The 24773-nt window shown below is 37.2% G+C and overlaps 1 protein-coding gene across 1 annotated transcript in view; it reads right to left on the bottom strand.

Moving 5' to 3' along the window:
* ADGRA1 (adhesion G protein-coupled receptor A1) overlaps positions 1 to 24773 on the bottom strand; it is a 280413-nt gene that overhangs the window by 50983 nt on the left and 204657 nt on the right. Inside the window, exons 13-14 of the mRNA XM_061459064.1 lie at positions 2021 to 2228; positions 881 to 1089 (exon numbers count right to left, since the gene is read on the bottom strand). Of these exons, the coding sequence (XP_061315048.1) occupies positions 881 to 1089; positions 2021 to 2228 (417 nt within the window). The remainder of the gene's footprint in view (positions 1 to 880; positions 1090 to 2020; positions 2229 to 24773) is intronic.

Raw genomic sequence — 24773 nt, 5'->3', positions numbered from 1 at the left:
TTACAACTGGTTTATAATAAATATTTTTAATGGTGCAAACATTTTCTCACTTATATTTTAGAAAGCTCTAATTTTTTGTTTGATTTCCTTTATTCCCTGAATAATTATAGGTTGTTATTGCACACATATTTTTGCTTTCTTGAAGGTAACTTTCTGATAAGCAGGATAGTTAAATAACTGCAAAGGGAACTGTAAGTGTGACTGAGAACAGACCAAATCAGTCTGATGTGTTAGCACTGCACAGAAATATTTTTCTCCATGAACAGCAATTTGGTAAGAAGGCAATCAGCACTGGTATACAAACTAAAACTCCTACAGGATCAACAAGGACAGCACTGCCCTTACTTAAAAGAGCAGAAGATGTTATTTCTCTCCATTTATTAAATGATTCAACATTGCGGTATGCCTGCAACTAATTAGTATGATCAACACAGTGCAGGGCAGGAACAAAAGCAGACCAGCCTCTGAGATGTGCTGATGTAAAACCACACAGGAGTATGCATTTTTAAACCCTGTCCTATAATTTATAACCATTACGTACTAATCTTTCCTTGATGGAACTTTCAGTTGTAAGGCTGAATTTAACGTCATTTCTGATTAGGCATGTCTCTGGATATTAAAACTGACCAGCAGATTTATTAACTTACTAGCAGTTAAATAACTTACTTTCTTTGACTGTGTTATACTAAACATTATAGAAACCATAAGGTCAGTTACTGACAAGTAAGAATGAGAGATGCACATAAAAAGAACATATATGCATGGCGAGAGAGAGAGAGAGGAGGAGGGAAAGAGAGAAGAAAGGAGGAAGGGAGGGAGGGGAAGGGAGGGAGAAGAGAGGTAGAGAAATACACGTATATTTGCTAAGTCATATACTTACCATTAGCACTGCAAAGTTACTGAAGTGCGTACTCTGAATGGTGGTAATATTGCCTGCGGAACTAATTATGTGGCACCCTTCTCCCCACCAGCCTCCATGTCCATCTAGAAGGTCAAAATCCCAGAAGGCTGCAATGGGGTCTATACCCAGTGCAAAGTGCCTCAACCCTATAGTAAGAGGGCTGGTGAGGTTTCCAAAACTGCACCCATCTGCAAAAGCAACAAACTGAATCAGAGAGATGGAGTGGAAAAACCTTTATTAATGAATGCTGTGTAAAGAGATCAGATACACTAAACTATAGGGAAAAAAAGCAATAGGCATACATGCTTAATGGTCAGAATCAAAGGCAGTGCTCACATTTGGAAAAGTTTGCAGTAGTATAAATAAATCTGAGCATTTCAATACCACATTGTGTCCAAATAATCTAATCATTCTTAACAAAGCAGATTTTTTCTGGTGTTGTTTCAGGTACTTCTGTTGTGACCAGTGTTATACTATTGCCCATGTAACTGCAGAAACAGCTCAGTTTCATGCTATGATTAACAGCTGAGACAGTTTTGCACTTTGAAAGTCACATTAAAACATTTTTTAAATGTTAATAGAAATGAAAGCACTATTCAGTATAAAATAAAATTAGTAAAATTGCCTGGGTGAATAATTAATAAACATAATGACTCACTAACACACAATATATCACATTTAGACAAAAGCTTTTAACAAAGCCTGTTTCACATCCATCGTATCAGAAAGTATTCTGGTGAGTATTAATACATGCAACAGGGCACTACACCCCCTCCAAAAGCCTCGTTTTTATCAGTGCCTAGGACGTTAACACTGTGATTTTCATTGTGAAGTGTAAAAAAGGTTCTTTCCTATAGCACCATGCTTTAAGAAACAACCTCTGTAACAACACGGTCAAGAAACAGTAGTCCAAAATTTGCATTCTAGTCATACTGCAAGTGCATTTCTTTATTTGCAGGATAGTCTTAATAAAATCATTCAGATTGAAAACATTTGTACTGAAGAAAGAGACTGTTTTCAGCCTCTCTGCACACTGTATACTCTGCTCCTCTATTCTCGACATAATCAAGTATACCGTAGCTTTTAGATTAAAGGAAATAATGCATAACAGGTCCTCACCTATTTTAGCAAAAACAGCTGGTGTGGCAACCGTCCTACGTTTCCCATCATCTGCAAGATTTGATGAGTTTCCTGTGCTAGGAAAGAGTTTTCCATTCCGAAAGACAATAAACTGTAGCTTGCAAGTGGAGTTATCAACAGATTGCCAGGCTGAAGACGGAGAGAAGACAGACTGTGGCAAATGAACTGAAGCTACTGCTACAGCATTCTGTACAATGAGAAAAAAAAAGAAACATTTAAAATGCAAATCACAACAGGGTTGCTTTCATGATGTTTTAAACTCCGGTACAAGAAATGTGTGCTGCCTTCCTTTTCCAACAGACTGGAAGCGACCAAAGAAGCACGAGCTGTAACCATGGGAATAGGATCGGTACAGTGCATATTAAAAGGGAAAACGTTTTGATTGAATGTGAGAGTCTATATGGTCAAGCTCCCTGCTGCAGAGGTGAGAATGGTTCTTACCATGCCTGCTAGAGGGTCCATCAACACTGCAGATCTGATTTAAAGAGACAACCTCTACCAGGTTTTCTCCTTCACTTAAAACAGAATCAGACAACTTACACTAGAACATTTCTCTGAAAGGGTACTTAAAGAGTATAAAAATAATTTTATTAATACAAAGAATTGCATCAGCTGAGAATTGCAAGTGCAGTAAACAACACATTTTATGAGTATGTTTTTCTTGCTTCATATAAGGAGAACCAGTTAACTGTGTTTCACTAGTGCAGGGTTAAAAAATATTACAGACACTAATGTACAAGAAGAAAACAAGACGGCACTGGGAGAAAATGAATGAAGACTGTCAGATCGCTGTAATGGCTTTGAGTTGTGAGTGTGTTATACACCCTTTTACAAGCAGATAATTCCCTTACAACAAAGCTATACAATACATCAAACATTATGTTCTCAGGACTTAACTCGTCAAACATTTTTTTCCTACCAAAGTAGCAAACTAATCATTAAAGACTGATATTTGCAAGAAAAAACAGAAGATGAGCAATGGGAAAATAAACAGGGAATCTGTCCTGAGCCTTGAAGTCAAAAGTCTATGTATTTAAAAACAAACAAACTACAAAATGCTCTAATTTGCATTTCCCCCAAGGGCAAAGTATAGCTTCTGTGCACAAAATTTACATAGATTATCACACAGTTTACTCTAAGCACATGTGCGCTACCTCTTTGAGAAGTAGAGCAATAATTTTCACAATGATGTAAACAAACATGACATTAATATATGTCCACATGCTGGGAGAAACATACATGTGAGAGAGAAAACAGATCAGCAAACTAAAAAGAATATGAGAAGCATCTACTGACCTCACAATAAATATGGGAGAAAAGCACGAGTAGTCTATGATGTCATTGGTAGGCTTAAATAAACAGATAAAGTCTTCTGTATAATTTTATCTTTATTGTCATGTATATTTTAGAAACGATTTGCGATTTTAACACTAAAAAGGGCAAAATATCCTTTTAAAACGAAGTAGTCTATCTAGGTAATGCCACTTACCAAAATACTCAGCAAAACCAGAGCAAATAACAACAGGACATTTCTACACTAAATTTTAAAATTGTTATGAAGGTTTTAATGAGAACTGAGCTAAGCATCAAGCATTCATCCTTAGATTGTTTCCACTGCCTAATTCACTAAAGCTGTCATAATTGGCTTTATCTCATGCTTCTGAAAAAGACATATTTTACTCTATGATATCCCAAAGTATCTGTATACCCTGAACCTCTGATGATACCATTTTGGCCATAAATTTGTTATCAATAAGTACGTACAGGAATTTTTTGAAGTGTCATTTGTCAAACCTGAGATCACTGTTGAGGTCTTGCAGAAGTGTAAGACAAATTACAGTGCGCTTAACTGTATACTGAATTTTTATTATCATTCTATGCTGAAAAAAGCAACAACTATGACATTAAATTACATTAATTATTATACTCAAAAAGAGAAAGCTAGAAGCATCTGAATTAGCTTATGATAATGAAACCAACAGCTAAAGGCACTGGGATAAGCAACAATGTCCTACAATGACAAAAGCCGTCCTACACAAGCCAGAGACAACAGGTTTATAGCACTTTTGCTAAGAGGGGAAATTGCCTAATTCATTGTGGTTCTCCAATTTCTTCTTCATTGGGACTTACTGATACCAACAGGATAAAGTAATAGTGTATACAGGGCTTAGCTATGAGACTGGGGAGGTACAGAGAAGAGGCTGCGCACATCTGAAGCACAGATTGCTGGTGGGTCTGTTGACAGGTCGCACAGATAGAGAAAGACCAAAGTGATGTCCATCCCCACCTCCTCACTATGGCCCTGTCTCTTCCCACACCCATCCACCCCAGACTCTTCACTAAGTTGCATAAAAGAAAGAAATCTGATCATGGCACCCCAAAATCTTACCCACAGACTACAGCTTTGCCTCAGAGAGACAAAGTCAAATGCAGTGATAAAAACCTGTATACAGCCTACAAATGATTTAGCGTGGACCAGTCACACTCCTTGGGCTGACTGAGCAAATCTCATATATGTAGCAACATCTAATTACTTACATGACAAAAAGACACATTTACAGAAAATTATTTCCTTATTAGACTTCAGGAGAGTGTTTTTCCCTGTTCGCCTCCTCAAAATGTACCAAGAATATGAATACCCATAACATTAACTATTTAATAATCTTTACTAAATAATGTCTACAGCCAGTTCCTGGGATACAATTTAATTGCGAATATTACCCTACGTAATAACCAGGAAGTCTGGTGGAGCAAACGGCAAAGGGACAGGGCTGTTCATTGAATGGACAAAAGCACATGTAAAGTCAAGCCACTCACTGCACATCAAATATTTACTATATGTAGAAATTCTTCAAAATTAAACATCAAATTCTGCTACAGCAACAACCCTGCAAACAAGCTCCAGTGCTAGGATACTAATGAGAAATGCACACATTGAGAATGCCCACACATTCACAATGCTGTTTAAAATATGAATAAATATTTGTGAACAATTTTACTTCTAAGACATGTGAGAATTTTTCCAATAGCATTACTCATTATTCACAGGAAAGGAATGATCTGAGCACTCAGCAATCCCACTTGAGTAGACAATAGAAGGAGCCTGACTTGAGGCTTAGTCTTGGATTTTGCTAAAATAAGACAGTGTGGTAATAAGTCAGTTCCACACTCTTTCCTTAGTTTCACTCTCACTTGGTGAAAAAAAAACATGGTATTTCTTTTGCTCTGCAAGGTGCTCCAGGGTCCAGAGATGAAACACGACATGGGAACAGATTACTAAACCCAATGACAGCAACATCAAATTTTGAGTGAATAACTGTGCTTCAGATGTTTCAAAATCCACAAGAATCATTTAATTTTAAAAAATTTTATTTGGACACCATATCACCACATCACATATGAAGTGACATTTCTGAGCACGCTAGGGGCAGCATCTCAGGAATCTGCTCCACCTCTAAGAGGGGAGAAAGAACACTAGAAATAGAACCACCATCAAGTATCCTGCATAGGAGCTGCAGCTTTGCAATGACACAGGTCAGCACTGGCATCTCATATTTTCCCAGGAAAAGCTTAAGAGTCTGTGTCAGCAATTTACTAGTCAAGATCTAAACATTCAGTGAGCATTTTCAAAACAGAGTATCAATAATTTCTTCCTGACTCCATTTCACTTTTAGTCCTATTAACTGGATTGTACTGGCATTGATCAGAAAAACAAAATCCTGAACATACTGTAGATTTTTCTAAGGAATATTTTTCTGCTGGAAAATACCAGTGTTTTAAAGTGCAAGCTATCCACAAACATCCACCCATTTGCACATAATTATGATAGAAATCATACGAATTTCAAAACCTGCCCATATATTCAAAAATCTGCTGTATGACCTGCAGCCAGGGAAAAAGGGCTTCTCATCTCTAAACCAGATCTGAGGATTTTCTGGGAGGCCTCCTAGGACTTCTGGCTCCTAAGACTTCCTGGAACCTGGGAAACTTTCCAAAAAAACAAATGAAAGGTTGTTTTCAACACTGAATCATAATTTGGAAAGTGCAGTTTTGTAAATAATTTTGAAGTTTCTTGTTTCCATTTCAGAGCTACTTTTTTGTGCATGTGGATTTTTTTTCAACATATTTGAGGAACAGAAACAGCACAAGCAAATCCAAATGGATCCTAAAAGTTTAAAATTTGAATGGAAAATCTCATTCTAAGAGGAGAAGGTCCTCAGGATACTGAAAACTACTGAGTCTTGATATTTTTGCAGTTCATGCATGTATGACATGTTAAAAATGTTATAAGGGAACAATGAAAGATTGAAAGCAAAGTTTTTCCCCAGGTAATTTTATTCTGGTCAGCATTCAATTTCTTATAATCAGTGCTAGCACTTATAAGGAGTTTTTAAGTGTTTAGGGAAGACAGGCTCTTGCCTTAGGAGCCTTTGTGATATGTTGGCCCTTCTACTTTCACGATTCTTTGAAGAAATCTGCTACCACTTTCAACATTGTTCCCCCATTATCTACTTGTCTAAAATTTAGCACAAGATTGAGAAACCATACCCATTATCAGATGATCAGTATCAAAAAAAAGATACTTGGTAACCACTGTGGAATGACATAAATCATTTTTCTTGTGTATGCTTTGATACTAGATTGATTTTGAGTTCAAGCACAGTATTTTGCTTTGAGATAAAATATTTTTCATAGGAGAGTAGCCAAATTTAAGTCCTCAATCATAAGGTATATTTTTCCCATCAGCAATTTCCTCGACTTAAAAAACAAGACCTTAACAAAAGGTTGGAAGAAAACTGGAAGAAAAAAAAAAAAGAGGAAATAAAATAATCTGAAAGCCTGGCAGAGAACTGGAAAGGCAACTCCACTGCTTCCAGAATGTAAAGAATATGATGAGGTGTTTTACAGATTCAGATGCATATTATTATGATATGCATATTATATTATTAAAAATATAAGGGTGTTGCCAAAATAGGCACATGCTACATAAAGTAGCAGTAAAAAAAAAAAAATTGGAAACTAAACTGTATGGGTAATAACCTATATTACTAAATACGTACTGAATGAGTTAACAGTGGGGTCACCATTATAAAAGTAAGCAAATAAATTTTTTATGCATGTACAGAAGATTTTATTTAGTCATAGCACCTTCTTAGAAGCAACTGAAGATTTTAGTTTGGATTGCATGTTAAAAGTTTGGCAGTTAACATAAGAAAGAAAGTGTAAAATTGTTTTTTTCAGCTGTCTCTCCTGGTAGATACTTAAATAATACTCCTTTGGAATTACAGCAGTATATGATACATGAGATTAGGACAGACATGTGGCCCAGTGCTGTGAGGATTTAGGTAGACTGTACATGAGTACTAATCTCCTTTTTTGGTATGGAAAGTATCAACAAACACCCCCCAAAATTTAGACTATCTGGAAAAATGCCAAAGAAAGGTTCTGTAAAAAGAATGAAAACATTGCCAGTTTGAAGAAATATGGTTATACTAGACGCATACTCAATAACAAACAATTTGACAGGTCCTAAAAGAGACAGGATTAATTTAGACCTTTTTTTTTTCTTTTTCTAATTGGGGCGGGGGGGGCACCATGAAAGCAAAGTAGGCCATCCCCAGCCATGTTAACTTATCTGCACATACTTGCTCCTAATTTGTCAGTTTAGCTCTTTTTAGGCTGCTGTTTAAACACAAGTGTGGAAGGCTCAGGGATGACTAGCAATGACACAGCTTTACACAGATTCCCAGAGAAAAATGAAGAGGTACTTCCAAAAATGCAACATAAAATCACCTAGCTGTTGAGATGAAATTGCAAAGTGCATTAAGATTATGATGTGATAAAGTCATTACATAGTAATGCTGCAGCCCACATCTATCTCAATATCTGTAAACCTAAGTATAAAGTGCAAGATATCTTTGCTCTAGCCAGGCATAAATGCTGGATTAATGCAAAGTGAAAGTGTGGCATCAACAAGAAAGGCAAATTTTATGAAAAGTTCTCACTAATTAATAAAGGTTTTCTAGAGCATTTTCTAGAATATTTCTATAGAAATGTTAGATTTAGCAAATAGCAAGGAAATTTTTGAAAATCTGGTAATATAAAATAATCTTGGAAAATCTGATCATCAGTAACCCTTTACTATAAAATTTAAAAATAAAAGTAGTCTCCACATTAGGATTTTGCATTTCAAATTTGAAAACTTGGTAAACTCAGGAAATTCACTGAAAAAAAATACCAGGGCTTTACAAGACTGAGAATGGACAAGCAGATCAAAAAGGACAATGAGCATCATCAGGAAGCCTACGAAGAAGAAAAAACCTCACTGATCAGTGAAACAAAACAGTATTAAGTTTCAAGAAATTGACAGCTATTATAATAACTACCAAAAAAATTTATGGACAGCAGTTAAGTTCTCCAGATCTATATTAAAAATCAGGACAAAGAAAGTAGCAGAGCTGCCATATAGAAGGAAGCAGGTAATACATTTTTTTATGTAACCTCAATGAAAGCGTTGATATTTACATAGAGACAATGTTAGGATCAACAATGAGAAAAAAGAATATAAAAATTACCACAAATGTCAAAGCAAAATTCAATAAAAGCTGAATATTGTTATACAAATATTTTAAAGAACTGATACATGAAATTGGAGGACAACTGTAATATTTTTTTTTTTTTAGGAATCTACCAAGTTGGTCAGAAAGCAACGATGACTGCTCTGTAAAATGATCTGCAGTTGCGGTGAATGAGTGAGCCAAGTTTGGCATGTCAATAATGATATAGACTTACGCACAAATTAACAAATTTAATGCACAGTTTAAGATCACTCACAGCTGCTGCTGCTGCCATATTGGTCTACTTCTGTGTCCAAAGACAGGCAGCTTTTAATGAGTTCAAAACCGCTGACTGGTAAATTGCATGAAAACGTGGTTTCCTTAAGCACTTCTACGTGGACCACTATATCATTGTTTCTGGGTTCTAGTGTGATTCTCTGAAATTGCTTATTCATAAGTGCATAATCCCTCCAAACCATAGGTCAGTGTTTCAAACTTCATTATTAATGCATTCATGAATATATGGTCAGAAAATCTAATACCCTTTTTCTAAGAAAAGAAAAATGTGTGTAATTTTGCAAGACACAACTGATCTGTTAATCTGATACCATGAAGGAAAAAGAGAAAGTGAAGGAAAAAAAAATAAAAATTCAAAGATAACACAAAGGGAGAAAGGGAGGTTTGCTAAAGATAAATAATGCCAGCTCCAAATGATAGTACTACTTTTATAGACAAGGCAATACAATTCACCTAATTTCTTTGGTTCAATAGAATATAAGATGCTACACAGAAAACTGACAGCTGACTTGAGTCATTGAGAATAAGTAAGCAATAGTGTCAGGTGAATAAGGAACAAGCTAAACTTTATAATACAATTATTGACTTAGAAAGTAGAAAACGGGCTGGAGTGAATATACCCAAAGTTTCCATGAGAATCAGTTTAGAAACTTCCAATTCTATTTGATGACCTTGAAAAAATGTCATCTAAGACAATGTTCTAAATCATACGTTTTACAGATTTATGAAGAGAACTTCTATTATAAGCTAGTGAAATAGACCACTTTGGAAAGCCGCAGAGAAGGAAAAGGATCTGAAAGCACTGGTTGATCACAGGATGACTCAGAGCCGTTACAATTTAACAATAAAAAACCCCCAATGAATACAGTCCAGAACACAGCAGATGATGCATTTCCATGGAAATACTCTGATTTTAAAGGCCTAATCAGAAACACACTATGTAATTGTGATCAACTGGGCTCAGTATCAGTCCATAATAGAATGGGTATAGAGGATGGCTAATAGGGTCACCATTAGAATGGATAACATGTTTCACAATCACAGAGTAAAAGAGTTTAGCTTTGTTAGCCTAGCAAAATGAAAGAGGCTGTGCCTGTTGTCTTTGAAAATACCATAGGAATAGTATCTAGGGGGAAGAAGAGTCATGTAAGCAAATAGTCAGCTTGAGAACAAGGACAAATAGAACATTGGTCATGAGAAAAAAATGCAGACTTAAAAGTATGCACATTTCCTAGTCTTTATAGCAGGGAGGAAAGGATAGTTTTCAAAGATTATGGACACAACAAAAAAAAAAGCCAAATCAACCTACTCATAGAGTCACAGAATGGTTTGGGTTAGAAAGGACCTTAGAGATCATCTAGCTGCAACCCCCCTGCCATGGGCAGGGACAGCTTCCACTAGATCAAGTTGCTCAAAGCCCCATCCAACCTGGCCTTTAACACTTCCAGGGATGGAGCAGCCACAACTTTATGTACTGGAAAGCTGCTTTGAAGTTTCCCTAAAGCCATCTCTTCTCCAGGCTGAACACCTCCAATGCTCTCAGCACATCCTCATAGGAGAGGTGCTCCAACCCTCTGATCATCTTCATTGCCCTCCTCATACTAGTTAACTCCGATATTGTGGCAATTTCAAAGACAGCCTCTGAAGCAACTCAATCATCATCTGAAAAAGGCAATTCTGCAAAAGCCTCAGAACATCACTGCTCCAGTAGCTACAATGTAAGAAAAAGATTAAGAACCACATTTGTAAATGATTTACTGCTGATAATTTGTTAATACACTTTTTGTTTATTCCAAAATTCCACATCAGCAAACTAATTTTAAAATTTCCAATTTTTACACAAGTTTTCACCTATTATGGTAATGTATCTTTTGCCCAAATGTTGACAACAGAAGAAACACTGTAAAACAAAACAAATCAGTAAGGGGATAACATGATATCACTTGAATTTTATATGAGAAACACCATTTTGTTATAATGGTAGTTATTAGTTTTGATAGTCAGTTTAGATTAAGTTTTTATTTTAAGGTTCTTTTCAGATATTTCAGACAGCACTACATGACTGCTTCAATTCAAGGTTCCTTATTGCAAGCCAAGCAGAACCCACAATAGACTTGTCATAATACAGAAAGTTAAGACAGAGAATGCATAAAATTATTCTTCCTGGGAACATAAGAATTCTTAAGGGTGCCTTATGAGCTTTCAACTGGAACTTGGAGGTTTTTAGTTTTGGGGTTTTTTTTTTGGGTGGAGGGTTAGAGGGAAGATCCTTGAAGCCTTAAAGGATCAACATTCACACTAACTTTCTGCTGTTTTCCTCCAGACCTACAGAGACTCTCTTCAGTTTCATTTTTAAAAAGGATGGCTTCTGGCAGTGCACTCTACAGGAAGACTCACCCTATTAGCAGTTTGGTTCACTGAGCCCTTCAGGGATGCATTAGCTCCCAGAAATACTACATTTTCCTCTGAGCAACCTGGGATGAAGGAGTATTTTTCCTTTTTATTTAGAAGCTCAGTTCATCTTCAGGCATTAAATATGTGAGATCTGTCTGGAAAGATGATAAACATATTTGATTTTATTATTACACTGATGAGACTGTGCTTTTAATTATTGTGGATGCACTCATGCACTCACAGAATGGGACAGGCATACGCTAAATTGTTAGAATTTTTAAATATAAAGTCACAATAAATAATCTCATGAGTTTTCTAGTGAAACATCAGCTATATAATTACAAAGCTATCGCCATGGATCTTAAAAAAGGGCATCATAATTATACAGAATACCTAACTAACCAAATACCTTTTACAGCTCATTGACCACTGAATTCAATTATACGTAAGTATCACCACTTTAGAAAGAGTCATTTGAATTCTAGCTTCACTATACTGGCATATATGAGTTTTTTTGCCATGACCACTTTTAATTTATTTTTTGAACTAGGCGAACTGTGTTAATGTAGCCCCCATAAAAGTCTTACTTTCTGCATGGTCCATAGCCTAGTAATTATCATACATAAGAAACTATTAGAATGGGAACAAAGAGAATTTCCCACTACTCAGACATAAAGTGTTAACAAAGATTTTTCTAAAGGTGAATAAACACAATTTGATTTAAATGAGAAGAAATAGTAGGTGGCTTATACACGTAAAAGAAAACCACTCAGCAGTAAACAAAATTCACACACATTTTGATAGAGTGCAGTACATATTGTTACAGATTTTATGATTTTTCTGAAGTCTTAGATAACCTGTGTATATCCACTTTTGAATACAAGTACACAGTGATGCATTAGGTAATACAGTAATTCAGAATGACTGAATATTGCAACTATTTAATCATCCTAGATGGTACAATTTCTAATTTCACTGATACGGTATTCACATCTAGTTAAGCTAGATAAATATGAAAGTTCATTTAGCATGACATAAGTGGGAACGTCATGAAAAAGTGCCATGCCTTTTGTGTCCTGGTTTCAGCTGGGATAGAGTTAATTTTATTTCCAATAGCTGGAAAGGGGCTGTGGTTTGGATTTAATATGAGAACAGAGCTGATAAGGCACCAATGTTTTAGTTGTTGCTAAGTAGCGCTTACCCTGAACAAGGACTTTTCAGTCTCTCATGCTCTGCCAGTAAGGAGTGGCACAAGAAGCTGTGAGGAAGCACAGCTAGGACAGCTGACCTGAACTAACCAAAGGGATATTCCATACCATACAATATCATGCTCAGTATAGAAAATGGGAGGAGTTGGCCAGGAGCCAGGGACAGGCTGGGCATCAGTAGGTGGGTGGTCAGCAGCTGTATGTGCATCACTTATTTTTCTTGGGTTTTATTACCCTCTCTCTTTTTTGAATCTCCTTTTTCATTATTATTGTTTATATTTTACTTTATTTCAATTATTAAACTGTTATTGTCTTAACCTATGGGTTTTGCCTTTTTCTGATTCTCCTTTCCACCTCACTGTGGAGATGGGTGGGAGTGAGCAAGTGGCTGCATGGTACTCAGTTGCTGGCTGAGGTTAAACCAAAACAAAAAGATTAATGTCAAAATTTTTAACAAACAATTTTGATATAATTTTCCTGAGGGAAAGTAAGCTTCTACATTGCACATGATGTAGAGAAGTCCAAGTAGTAAGTATTTTTCTCGTGCTGCCTTTTCATAAGAATGACTGCAATGAAATACTGACATTGCTGCTGGATGACTACTGAAACACTGCCCCTGTCTGATAATGGAGGAAAGCTGAAACCGCTGAAAATAATTTTAGCGATTTGGGTCTTTCAGAAGTGAATTTAAAAGTTCCACACCATGAAACAACTCAATATTCTACAGATTTTGAATCATTTGGGTATTATCGTCAGGAATGATCCCTACTGCCTATAGCCATTAAACAATTCAGACCCAGCATTACTGTTGCAAGCCATAACTTGGGTAAGGCACACATATCTAGAAGCAGATACAAGATTGCTGCATTCCTTTGATTTGCTATATAGAGACATTTATGTATTTGAAAGAGAAAAGTGGAAAGATCACCTTTTCTTTAGCTCACATATGCACAGTCACACCTTCTTTCATTCTATTACAAGATACAACTTCATTCTCCTCACAATAGTCAAGAAAATATGCCTTCTCAAGAGGAGCAAATAAGATTTCTTCCCTCCTTCTGTTCCCAATTTGTCTTTCAGTTTGAAAAAGCAATATATTTTAGTCTCCCACTTGCCAAAACAATAATCTGCTTCCTAACTTCAGTCACTCAGTCTATTTATTAGCTTCTACTGTACAGTCAGAAAGCATGTGTCATATGAAGAAATGTAAAAAAAAAAAAGTGAATATATTGAGTACAGTTACATTGGCAAGTGAGAGGTTCTGAGTTACAGAAGTGTCTTCACATTAGGATGAAAATACCCAAGGTCTCCAGACACTTCAGTTGTATGGTGGTAAAGTGGATGTATATCAATAATGGCAAGTGACATTTTAAGAGAATTTTTCTAATTGAGATGCTGAGTACAAACAAGATGGACACTCCACTACTGCTAGTGCCTGTAGCTGTTAGTAGCTGCTGCCCCCCAAAGCTCCCATGCAAAATCACATACCTGGTTTTGTAAGCCTTGCACTCATCTTCAGGATTCTGATACACCCAGTGTGGACATAGGAGATAAGATATTGAGCTCAGTATGACAGTGGAATGGTGAAGTCTGATTTTCTCCTTTAATGTTCAGTTCTGGACGAGTGTCATGCTTAACACCAAGTTAGAGCAAAACTAAACATAGATTTGGTACATGTTTGTGTGTAAAATAAGAGACTATAGATATTAAAAGGATTTATCCAAGGCTAATTTACCTAAGCTAATTACCAACACTAATGGGTTCAAATGAGTGCCACAGTAGTGATATGAGCCTTTGTTTTTGTCTTACTTTCTTGGCTATTGAACAGAAAAGTAATGGTGAAAAGGAGTACAACTGGAAATAAAGTTGTGACTTTGTTAAGAATAGCACCATTTTCCAAGTCATTCTATTTTTGGGTTATATATAGAAAACACATATTGCCTGAGGAATAGTATTTTCAGCCCCCCCCCCTTTTTTTTTTTAACAATGTAATTTGTTTTCTTGCAAGTAATGTATTTGCAGATATGTTTTCTGCAACAATCTAAACTAGAATAATGAGGAAGCTTTGAAAATAAAACATTGTGGGTTGTGTACATAAGTCTACTGTATACGAGAAAATCTGTTCTGTCAGTCCTTTGGTTCAGCCAGAAAGCATTCAGAGCCAAACTGAACACTTTCACCTCCAACTGAATCACATGTACTCTTCATCATTCATCGTCCTCATTACAGATTACTTGTTTATCTGGACAGGTTCCTTAGCTCAGAATGCATCTATTCTAACAAGTGTTTAGGGACACTCTACCTTGATTCATTCAATTAAGTGTTTGGATTTTTTTTTTTTTAAGGGATTTTTCACAGAGTTATGGTAACATCAAAAATACTTTCTAGCATTATCCACAGTAAAATCCAGTAGCAACCACAATGGAAGTGAGGTCTGAGTGAACGTTCCATCATACCATATCTCCACCAATCTAGTGATAACTTTTTACAGTCCTTTAAGTTAAAGAAGGTTGGAAGAAAACTCACTCTTATTTCCTGATGTTTCACAGATACCAAGAAATCACCTAGGCATGTGTGAAAATTTTTCTTTTTTACTACAGAAATAGTCAGTTGACATAGTCAGTGTTAGGCATTTCATTTCTAAAAGCTGACCAAATTAAAATCTAAAGCCTCTAGTCAAATCAAGTTTTGTAGCTTAGCGCTATGAAACAGTGATGATGTTCTCCTGAACAAGGTTTTAAAATACTAACATATATTATCAGCTCTTCTCATCAGTCATCACTACGTGAAAACTCATAATTTATATTGGGTGAAAATGACTTCATGTTTCTGGGCTGTATGCACTGTACTGATATCATGCTAGAGAGCACCTTCAAGTAGAGATGCCAAAGGAGGTCACTTGAGACTTCTTACATGGTGCATGAACCCAACCGAGGTCTGGACTAACACCAGGAGGATCATCCCCTCATTCCCATTCAGTGACTACTGAGAATGAAGAAACCTAATGTAATTGATTTCTAACACTAAAGATTTCTTTAAATACTTGAATAGGTGCTAACCTAGCTGAAGTTAGATGGGATGAAACTTGTATAGTAATAAATGAAGATTGAGAACTAAGAATTTACATTATTCTTCTCTCCCCATTTCTTAAGATTGAACAAAAGGGAATAACAATCTTAATTCTTCCAAATGCAAAGTTGCTTTCAGTTTGCAATGTACTACAGATGTGGATGGGAAAACATAGTCTTTTCGGTTTGCTCCTGGCTTTTGAATTAATAGACGTTTTCAAGTATTAGTGCTGCAGGGCCTATATACTGAAAAAGCATCATCAACATGTTCATTAAAATAGCAGTCTATAAGCCATGCAGTGTTCACTTTTAAAATATTGTAAAATACTTATATAAGCAGCAAATTTGCAATTTAATCAGTGGAAAACGAATTGTTTTACATTATTATATATAAGCATTTGCAATGGTTTGAATATCTTTGGCCTCCTGCTCTTGCTCTACTGATTTTCTAATCTTTTTCAGTAAAGGTCAATTCTTCTGGCATCAGTATATTTAATGTGTTTACAAATTTCTACCAGATTTCTACCTTTATTCTAAAGGGCTTTATTTTAGCAGTCAGACACATCAACAGTGTGTATAATTCCGACTTTTTCAAGGCTTCGACTGCCAAGTTTGACTGATTTTTTTTTTTTTTTTATGCTATCATTCTTGCTGAATCACTTCAAGTCTCCTATTAAACTGATACGCCTTTATTTTAGGCAGTAGCATAAAAAATTAATATCTTAACCATTTCACTACCTTTGTCTTCTGGACTCCCCAGTTTTACTTTCTTCATTAAACAGGATCAGACTATTCTGCTGAAGCCTGCACATTCATTTCTGGACTCTTACTACTGCTACTACTAGATGCCAATATGAGTACCTGCGCGTATGAATTAATTATTTAGGAGCAAGGATCTGTAAGAAATATGCTCAAGGAGGTAAGGGGAAAGAAAATCAATACAGAAAAATTTTGACTCATGCCAACTGAAGAACTAACATCATGTACAAAATTAATAACTAACATTATTAGCTGAAGACTGTATTTGAGAAAAACCCGCAGGGTCACAAATTGTCTATCTTGGCAATAAGAAAGACTTCTGAATTTTTATCATCAGGAATTCTGAGTTCTGGAAGATCTATATATCTACAATGATATGAAAACACGGCTGCCAAGGGCACAGACTCTGCTAGGAACTGTATACCTATTTTTCTCAGACTACTGTCTAACAGAAGGAAGAATTATTTTTGTACCCAGTATGAGAGCCTAGATAAAGAGAGAAAAGAGTAATTTAGCAAACTAATGAATAGGTTTTGATCCCACTTCCCCAACTACACCTAGACCTATTGTCTTTTACTTATTTCATACAGGACACATCCGTGAGAAGCAAAAGTCTTCTCTTGAAAACAGCGTTAAAAGTCTCAACTTTAACAAAATGAAAGAAGTTAACGTCCTATTTTCTTGGATACATAAACACAGAAATAAAAAAATGATTGGCCACATTTTGCTTTTCTGCTATTGTAAATTTTGATATTCCCACATTTCTTCATTGGATCTAAATTAAAAGCACGGTGACAAATACAATCATAAGAAAACCAAACTGTATTCACTAGTTATAAATATCTTACAGTTCATTTCTTAATTTTATCATTTTGTTGGGGCTCTCTGAGGGACACACAATACCCATAGTTTTGGTATCGTATAGCTTTTTAGATTTCTCTTTAATGTCTCTTTTCAGAAGCAATAAGCCAAAAATAATGCAGTATGCATGTCTGAACAACAGCATTTTCTTGCTTTGTAACCTTGACAGGGAGAATGCAACATACTTGCACTTGCTAAGCCATGGACTATTCAGCATCATTGTGTTAGCTTTACTCACCAAGTGGAATTAAAAACTGCACTACAGTTACCATGACAACCAGCTGTCTCCCACATACAGCATCAGTTTGAATTTGTGCAGACCATTTCTAACAGTGATTTAAGTCAACAAATTCAGTACTACCCTGAGGTAAAAATATGGTTTAAGAACAAATAAATATTTTCAATTTCATAATATTACTTAGCCCAATCCATTAGTTCTGAGCATGTCTTGGGAGATCTTCAGAGCACTGCAGTGACTTTTCTTAGAAATTAAAGGTGAATGGTAATCTTTGGTCAATATACAGATGGGGACCACTGAAATTCTTGACTCAATGAACATGTAAGAAGCAAATGAGAAGAGAAATTATTCATTCAATAGTTTGTGGAGAAAATGCATTAGAATATTTCTTTAATCATTTTCTAAAAATTTGAATGATGCTGTTGATTACCTTGGATAGTATCTCTAACATCATCAGTTTATGCTCCCTATACAGACTCTTACTAGAAAATAAAGTGTAATTCATATTCATCCCAAAGTATCAGCCAGCAATTCTCAATTGGGAAAATAACCTGAAACTTAGAGTATAATTTCTGGGCCATGGAATTCTAAAATAAGTTCCTTTGTAGTAAATTTGCAGGATGGCATTTTTTTGTTTGATTGTTTGTGCTTGTTTTTTGTTTGTTCGTTTGTGTTTGGGTTGGTTTTTTTTCATTTTACTTGTTAATCTGAAACAGCTGAGCTATGAAGGATAGAAGGAACAGGAGTATATCAAATTTAAATCACATTTAAACTGTCTGGTGAAACATCATACAATTGCATGTCTGGTCATCAGTATGAAGTAGCCACCTGGCAGTTTTCAGATCCTTTTGATCAACAAACATTCTTTCAGGAGAGAACAGTCGGTTTTTATTGGGGTTGTTTAGCCTGGAGAAAAGGAGGCTTAAGGGAGACCTCATAACTCTCTATGATTACCTGTAAAGAGGTGTAGGAAGGTGGGTGTTGGTCTCTTCTCCCAAGTAACAAGTGATAGGACAAGAGTAAACAGTCTCAAGTTTTGCCAGGGGAGGTTTAGACTGGATATTGCAAAAAAATTTCTGTATGGAATAGGTTGTCAAGCATTGGAACAGGCTGCTCAGGGAAGTGGTGGAGTCACCATCCTTTGAGGTAGTTAAAAGACATGTAGATGTGGCACTTGGGGACATGTTTCAATGGTGGACTTGGTAACGCTAGGTTAACAGTTGAACTTGATCTTACAGGTCTTTTCCAAACTAAATGATTGTATGACTGTCATTGCCTAAATACATAATAGCAATGTGGTCAGGTCTGCTTGCAGAACGGGAGGATGTACTGTTATGAGGAGAGGGAAAACAAGAACCTCCACAACAATGTAAAAAACCACATACTAATTGAGCATGTGAATACTGAGTGTGTGGAAAGAGGGGAAAAATGTTGAGAAAAAGATGGTTAAGTTATAAAAAAGTAATGTATGGTCAAACTAAGTGTTATAAAGTAATAACACTATTACTTATGTAACAAACTATCAAAAAATCAAAACCAGAAAACCCACATAGAATCTATATTTATTAAAATTTTTTTTTATAAAAAAAACTGCTAATGTTACATACTCAATTATGTACATATTAATGATACACTCACTCATTTTTCTGGAAGCAAGTGCCACAGCTAGACATTACTGCAGATTTGCTATTTCATATATGGTACGGAACTTACTGTATCACAGAACTTAAAAACACATCAGAAAAGCAAACAGGGCAAGTGTAATGCATTTAAAATTAAAACATTCAGAGGCTATAAAGAATCTGATGATATTATATGTAGTTCAAATCTGAATCACATGTACTGAGAGTTACTGTATCCTAACACTGAGGAAAATACATAATAATAAAAAGTTTCAGCTTCAATATAATGCTTTCAGTTATAAATAACTTCATTTATGTAAGAATGCTGGTCAGAGGACAAAGACAGAAAAATATGTATAACCATAGAATCATATCTAAAAGATTGAGGAAGGAAGTAGCACAGAAATGCATGCAGTCCTGAATCACTGTGGACACATTTGTTATCATTTATTTTTATTTGTTAACCATGCCAAATGCAAGGTCCTACACCTGGGTCAGAGCAATCCCAAGCACAGCAACAGGTTGGGTAGAGATTCACAGCAGCCCTGCAGGGAAGGACTTGGGGATAGATAACAGGAAGGGATTCTACAAGTACATAGCAAATAAAAAACAGACTAGGGAGACTGTAGGCACCCTCATGAAGCTCTCGGGAGAACTGGCTACACAGGATTTGGAGAAGGCTGAGGTTCTGAATGACTTCTTTGCCTCGGTCTTCACTGCCAAAGGCTCTGACCAAACCACCCAAGTCTTGGAAGGCAGATGCAGGGACTGTGAGAATGAAGACCTTGCGCCCACTGTAGGAGAGGATCTGGTTCGAGACCATCTTAAAAATCTGAACGTGCACAAGTCCATGGGTCCTGATTAAATCCATCCATGGGTCCTGAAGGAGCTGGTGAATGAAGTTGCAAAGCTGCTGGCCATCATATTTGAAAAATCATGGCAGTCAGGTGAAGTTCCCGACGACTGGAAAAAGGGAAATATAACCGCCATTTTCAAGAAGGGGAAAATGGATGACCCAGGGAATTACAGACCAGTCAGTCTCACCTCTGTGCCTGGCAAAATCTTGGAGCAGATTCTCCTGGAAGGCATGCTAAGGCACATGAAAAACAACAAGGTGCTTGGTGACAGCCAGCATGGCTTCACTAAGGGGAAATCCTGCCTGACCAATTTGGTGGCCTTCTATGATGGGGCTACAGAACTGATGGACAGGGGTAGAGCAGTTGATGTCATCTACCTGGACTTGTGTAAAGCGTTCGACACTGTCCCACACGACATCCTTGTCTCTAAATTGGAGAGACATCAATTTGATGGATGGACCACTGGGTGGATAAAGAACTGGCTGGATGGCTGCACACAAAGAGTTGTGGTCAATGGCTCAGAGTCCAGCTGGAGACCAGTAACGAGTGGTGTCCCTCAGGGATAGGTGTTGGGACCGGTCTTATTTAACATCTTCGTTGCTGCCATGGACAGTGGGATTGAGTGCGCCCTCAGCAAGTTTGCCGATGACACCAAGCTGTGTGGTACGGTTGATACCCTGGAGGGAAGGAATGGCATCCAGATGGACCTTGACACGCTTGTGAGGTGGGCTGATGCCAACCTCATGAAGTTTAACCATGCCAAGTGCAAGGTCCTACACCTGGGTCAGAGCAATCCCAGGCACAGCTACAGGTTGAGCAGAGAAGAGATTCAGAGCAGCCCTGTGGAGAAGGACTTGGGGATGTTGGTTGATGAGAAAATGAACATGAGCTGGCTTCAGTGTGCGCTCGCAGCCCAGAAAGCCAACCATATCCTGGGCTGCATCAAAAGGAGCGTGACCAGCAGGTCGAAGGAGTTGATCCTGCCCCTCTCCTCTGCTCTTGTGAGACCTCACCTGGAGTACTGTGTGCAGTTCTGGTGTCCTCAACATAAAAAGGACATGGAACTGTTGGAACAAGTCCAGAGGAGGGCCACGAGGATGATCAGGGGACTGGAGCACCTCCTGTATGAAGACAGGCTGAGAAAGTTGGGGCTGTTCAGCCTGGAGAAGAGAAGGCTGCGTGGAGACCTCATAGCAGCCTTCCAGTATCTGAAGAGGGCTATAGGGATGCTGGGGTTGGACTCTTCATTAGGGACTGTAGTGAGAGGACAAGGGGTAACGGGTTAAAACTTAAACTGGGGAAGTTTAGATTGGATATAGGGAGGAAATTCTTTCCTGTAAGGGTGGTGACACACTGGAAGGGGCTGTTCAAAGAAACCGAATGCTCCATCCCTGATGGTGTTCAAGGCCGGGTTGTATAAAGAGTTGGGTTACGTGGTTTATTGTGAGGTGTCCCTTTCCATGGCAGGGGGTTTGGAACTAGATGACCTTAAGGTCCTTTCCAACCCTAACTATTCTATGATTCTGTGATTCTCTGATTCTATGATCAGTGACAGGCAATGTGAAATCAAGCACAAGCTGAATTCAAACCCTTCTTTAAGGTTACACTAAACTGAAATGACAGACACACTGTATGCAAGAAAGAAAAAGAAATGGATTTCTATACAGCACTTAGATCTTCATTAATGCTAGTGCATAATGTTTAAATGTTAAAACAGTAGGATTCAAGGCAGAAAAGCAAGAGAGCAATAAAATATAACTGGGGGCTCCAAATCCACAAACAAGAACAATTTTTTTTCCCCCAGAGAAAAGGCTGCACAGTCAAAGGTAAATGACAATGGGAAAACAAATGTGATTGTGACTGGAACTTAACAGATCTGTAACAATCCATTAACTCCTAGACTGAGCTGCAATGTAATATAATAAAATAAAATACAAAATTAAATCAAGATGACAATATAGGCAGATGTTAAACAGGGGAAGTTTAGATTGGATATAAGGAGGAAGTTCTTTACTGTAAGGGTGGTGAGGCACTGGAATGGGTTGCCCAGGGAAGTTGTGAATGCTCCATCCCTGGCAGTGTTCAAGGCTAGGCGGGATGAAGCCTTGGGTGACATGGTGCAGTGTGAGGTGTCCCTGCCCATGGCAGGGGGGTTGGAACTACATGATCTTAAGGTCCTTTCTAACCCTAACTATTCTATGATTCTATGATTCTATGTGAATCATTTTGCCCTGAAGCTGAGTCTATACCCTTGTGTCAAAGATAACCTTACTGGAGTTAAAGTAGCATTGCTAAAAATTAATGGATGTTTTCCTTTTACATTTCAAAAGATCACTAAAAGTGCCATAAAAAAAACAAACATCAAAACAACAAAAAACCACAACAAAACCCTATGATTGTTTGTTCTAAAGTAAGGGAAAAAGTCTTTCAGCAATTTAAAGAATATAAAAAACCCCCAACTGGTCTCACCACTGCATTCCTCTAAAATAGGACTCACCAAAAGTTTTTATAAGCTTGCTGGATCTATGCCTCTTGTGTACAGTAGACTTATGCATGTGTCTGTACTAACATTTTCGTTTAGATTTACAACACTGGTCTCTTATTCAGATATTATTTTCATCCTATCATATGAATGCCCGTTTTCAGACAAATTTCCTGATAGTATTTCTATTGCCATACATTCACAAAGCACTCTCACAGTGCACAATTTGGATTCCATCTGAATGAAAGTCAGAAAATGTACTGATGAGCCACATGAGACCAGACTAGAGCTAATCTGGAACATCCTGAAACACACGTAGTATTGATATTGTAGACTTACTGTTTATGCCTTGTAACAGGCAACCTCACCTGTTGTATCATTCAAGGACAATGAACTGAGCTGCATTTGAAGTACTTTTCCAAATCAAAGGGAGTCAACAAACCTAAACTGAGATGGAAAGCTTCATGTCTAGACATTAATCTCTACCTGTAAATCTCCTAAAATAGATCTCAATTAGGCAATTAAAACCTACTGAAAAAGACAGTAGGAGAAAGAAATGGGGAGAAACAGAAAATGAACAACATGTGGCTCTCCAAATGGTATAAGGGCAGCTGATCTTATCTGCCTATGAGGATTTTTTTTTATTAGAATAATGGCAGTCTGTCACAAAATCTTGTACCTTACATATTCAGGTGATTAATACAATATTAGCTTGTTTAAGAAAACTGCCTTACCAAACTCTTTTTCATGCTGTCATCAAATTCAGCCCACTTTCATGGGGCTCTGAAGTTAATGAATGAGTTGTTGTCATGGTTTAAACCCAGTCAGGCAACTTGTTCACTCACTCCCCCCCCTTCTTTCCCTCCCCTACTCCCGGATGGACGGAGAGGAGAATCGAAAAGAATGCAACTCCCACGGGTTGAGATAAGAACAGTTTAGTAACTAAGGTATAACACAAATCACTACTGCTACCACCAATAATAATAATGATAAAGGAAATAACAAGGGAAGAGAATACAACACCTCAGCACCAGCCAACCGATAACTCGCCCCCCCTAGCCCGACCAAGCTCTGACCGATACCTCCTCCAACCTCCAGCCCTTCTGGGTAACTCCCAGTTACCTCCTGGGCATGACGTGCTGTGGTATGGAATACCTCTTTGGCTAGCTTGGGTCAGGTGTCCTGTCTCTGCTTCCTCCCGGCTTCCCCTCCTCCCTGGCAGAGCATGAGGCTCACAAAGTCCTTGGCCAAACCAAAACATCCATGTTATCAGCTCTGTTCCCAGGCCGAAAGTCAAAACACAGCACTGCACCAGCTACCAAGAAGGAGAAACATGACTGCTACTGCTGAACCCAGGACAGTTGTAAGTGCTACATTTAGCTTTAGATAGAATAGGGGAATGAAAGGCAAGCTTGCCACTCTCCAGAAGTAATATCATGTTCTGGCTTTAAGACACACACAGGATAGCATGTGAAAAGGACAGGATAAAAGCTTGAATAAAGTGCAAAAAGTAGCTTCACTTTGTTACCCCTGATTCAGATCGGCAAAAATCAATTAAAAAAGCCTCCCCTTTCTCCTGAATGCTAGTTTAGTAAAAAGGAAATAATGTTAATTAATTTGAATACGAGGGAGAAGAAAGATAATGCTTGAATTGCCAGCAGTTTTTCACCTAGTAGGAGAGTTCTAAATTTGTTTATGAGGCTCAAACACACTCCAGCAACCCTTGCTAACTGAAAAGGTGGAGAGACTTGTGATGACCTGAGAGTTTATCCTCAGTCTATTCCCACTACTACTGTTATCACCAAGCAGAGAATTGAATGACCTCTTTTATCTAGAAGCTGGCATTTCCTCTCTGAATATGAATATTCAAACAAAAATATGTTGCTAATTTCATTGCTGATTAACTGCTGAAAGTAGACAGTACACCTCTCTTTGTCCTTAAAAAACACTAACATCTTTAATGTTTTAAAGTACACATTTGTATGGTCACATTTTAATCCTGAAATAAGGGAGGGACAATAATCTAAAATGCAAAGTCTGAAAGAAGTTGTGGTGTCTGGCTACTTAGTGGATTGAATCAATGAACTGAGCAAACCAAAAATGTTTATTTTATTCTGACCAGTTAACCTCTTTTCAGGAATAAATAAAGTAATTGATACACTTTCAATTGGCATTTCCACTCATAGAGTGAAAATGAGATTTTCTGTTACAGAAATAATAAAATGGAATATTTGCAAGACTTTAACTCACTGGAGCAATTAAGCCAATTAAAACTTTATATTTTAGACAGGTAAGCACATAATGCACTGAGAGTTCCTGAGAGAAGTCCATAACTACCTAAGATGGAGAGAAGTGTGGGGTTGGGTTTGGTTTGGTTTGGTTTGTTGGG

Source organism: Pezoporus flaviventris, unplaced genomic scaffold, assembly GCF_033815535.1.
Source record: "Pezoporus flaviventris isolate CSIRO_AGI_PZ_B2104156 unplaced genomic scaffold, CSIRO_AGI_Pfla_v1 ptg000029l, whole genome shotgun sequence".
NCBI lineage: Eukaryota > Metazoa > Chordata > Aves > Psittaciformes > Psittacidae > Pezoporus > Pezoporus flaviventris.
The sequence above is the reverse complement of the archived record's forward strand: the minus strand, read 5'-3'. Positions and strand labels throughout refer to the sequence as shown.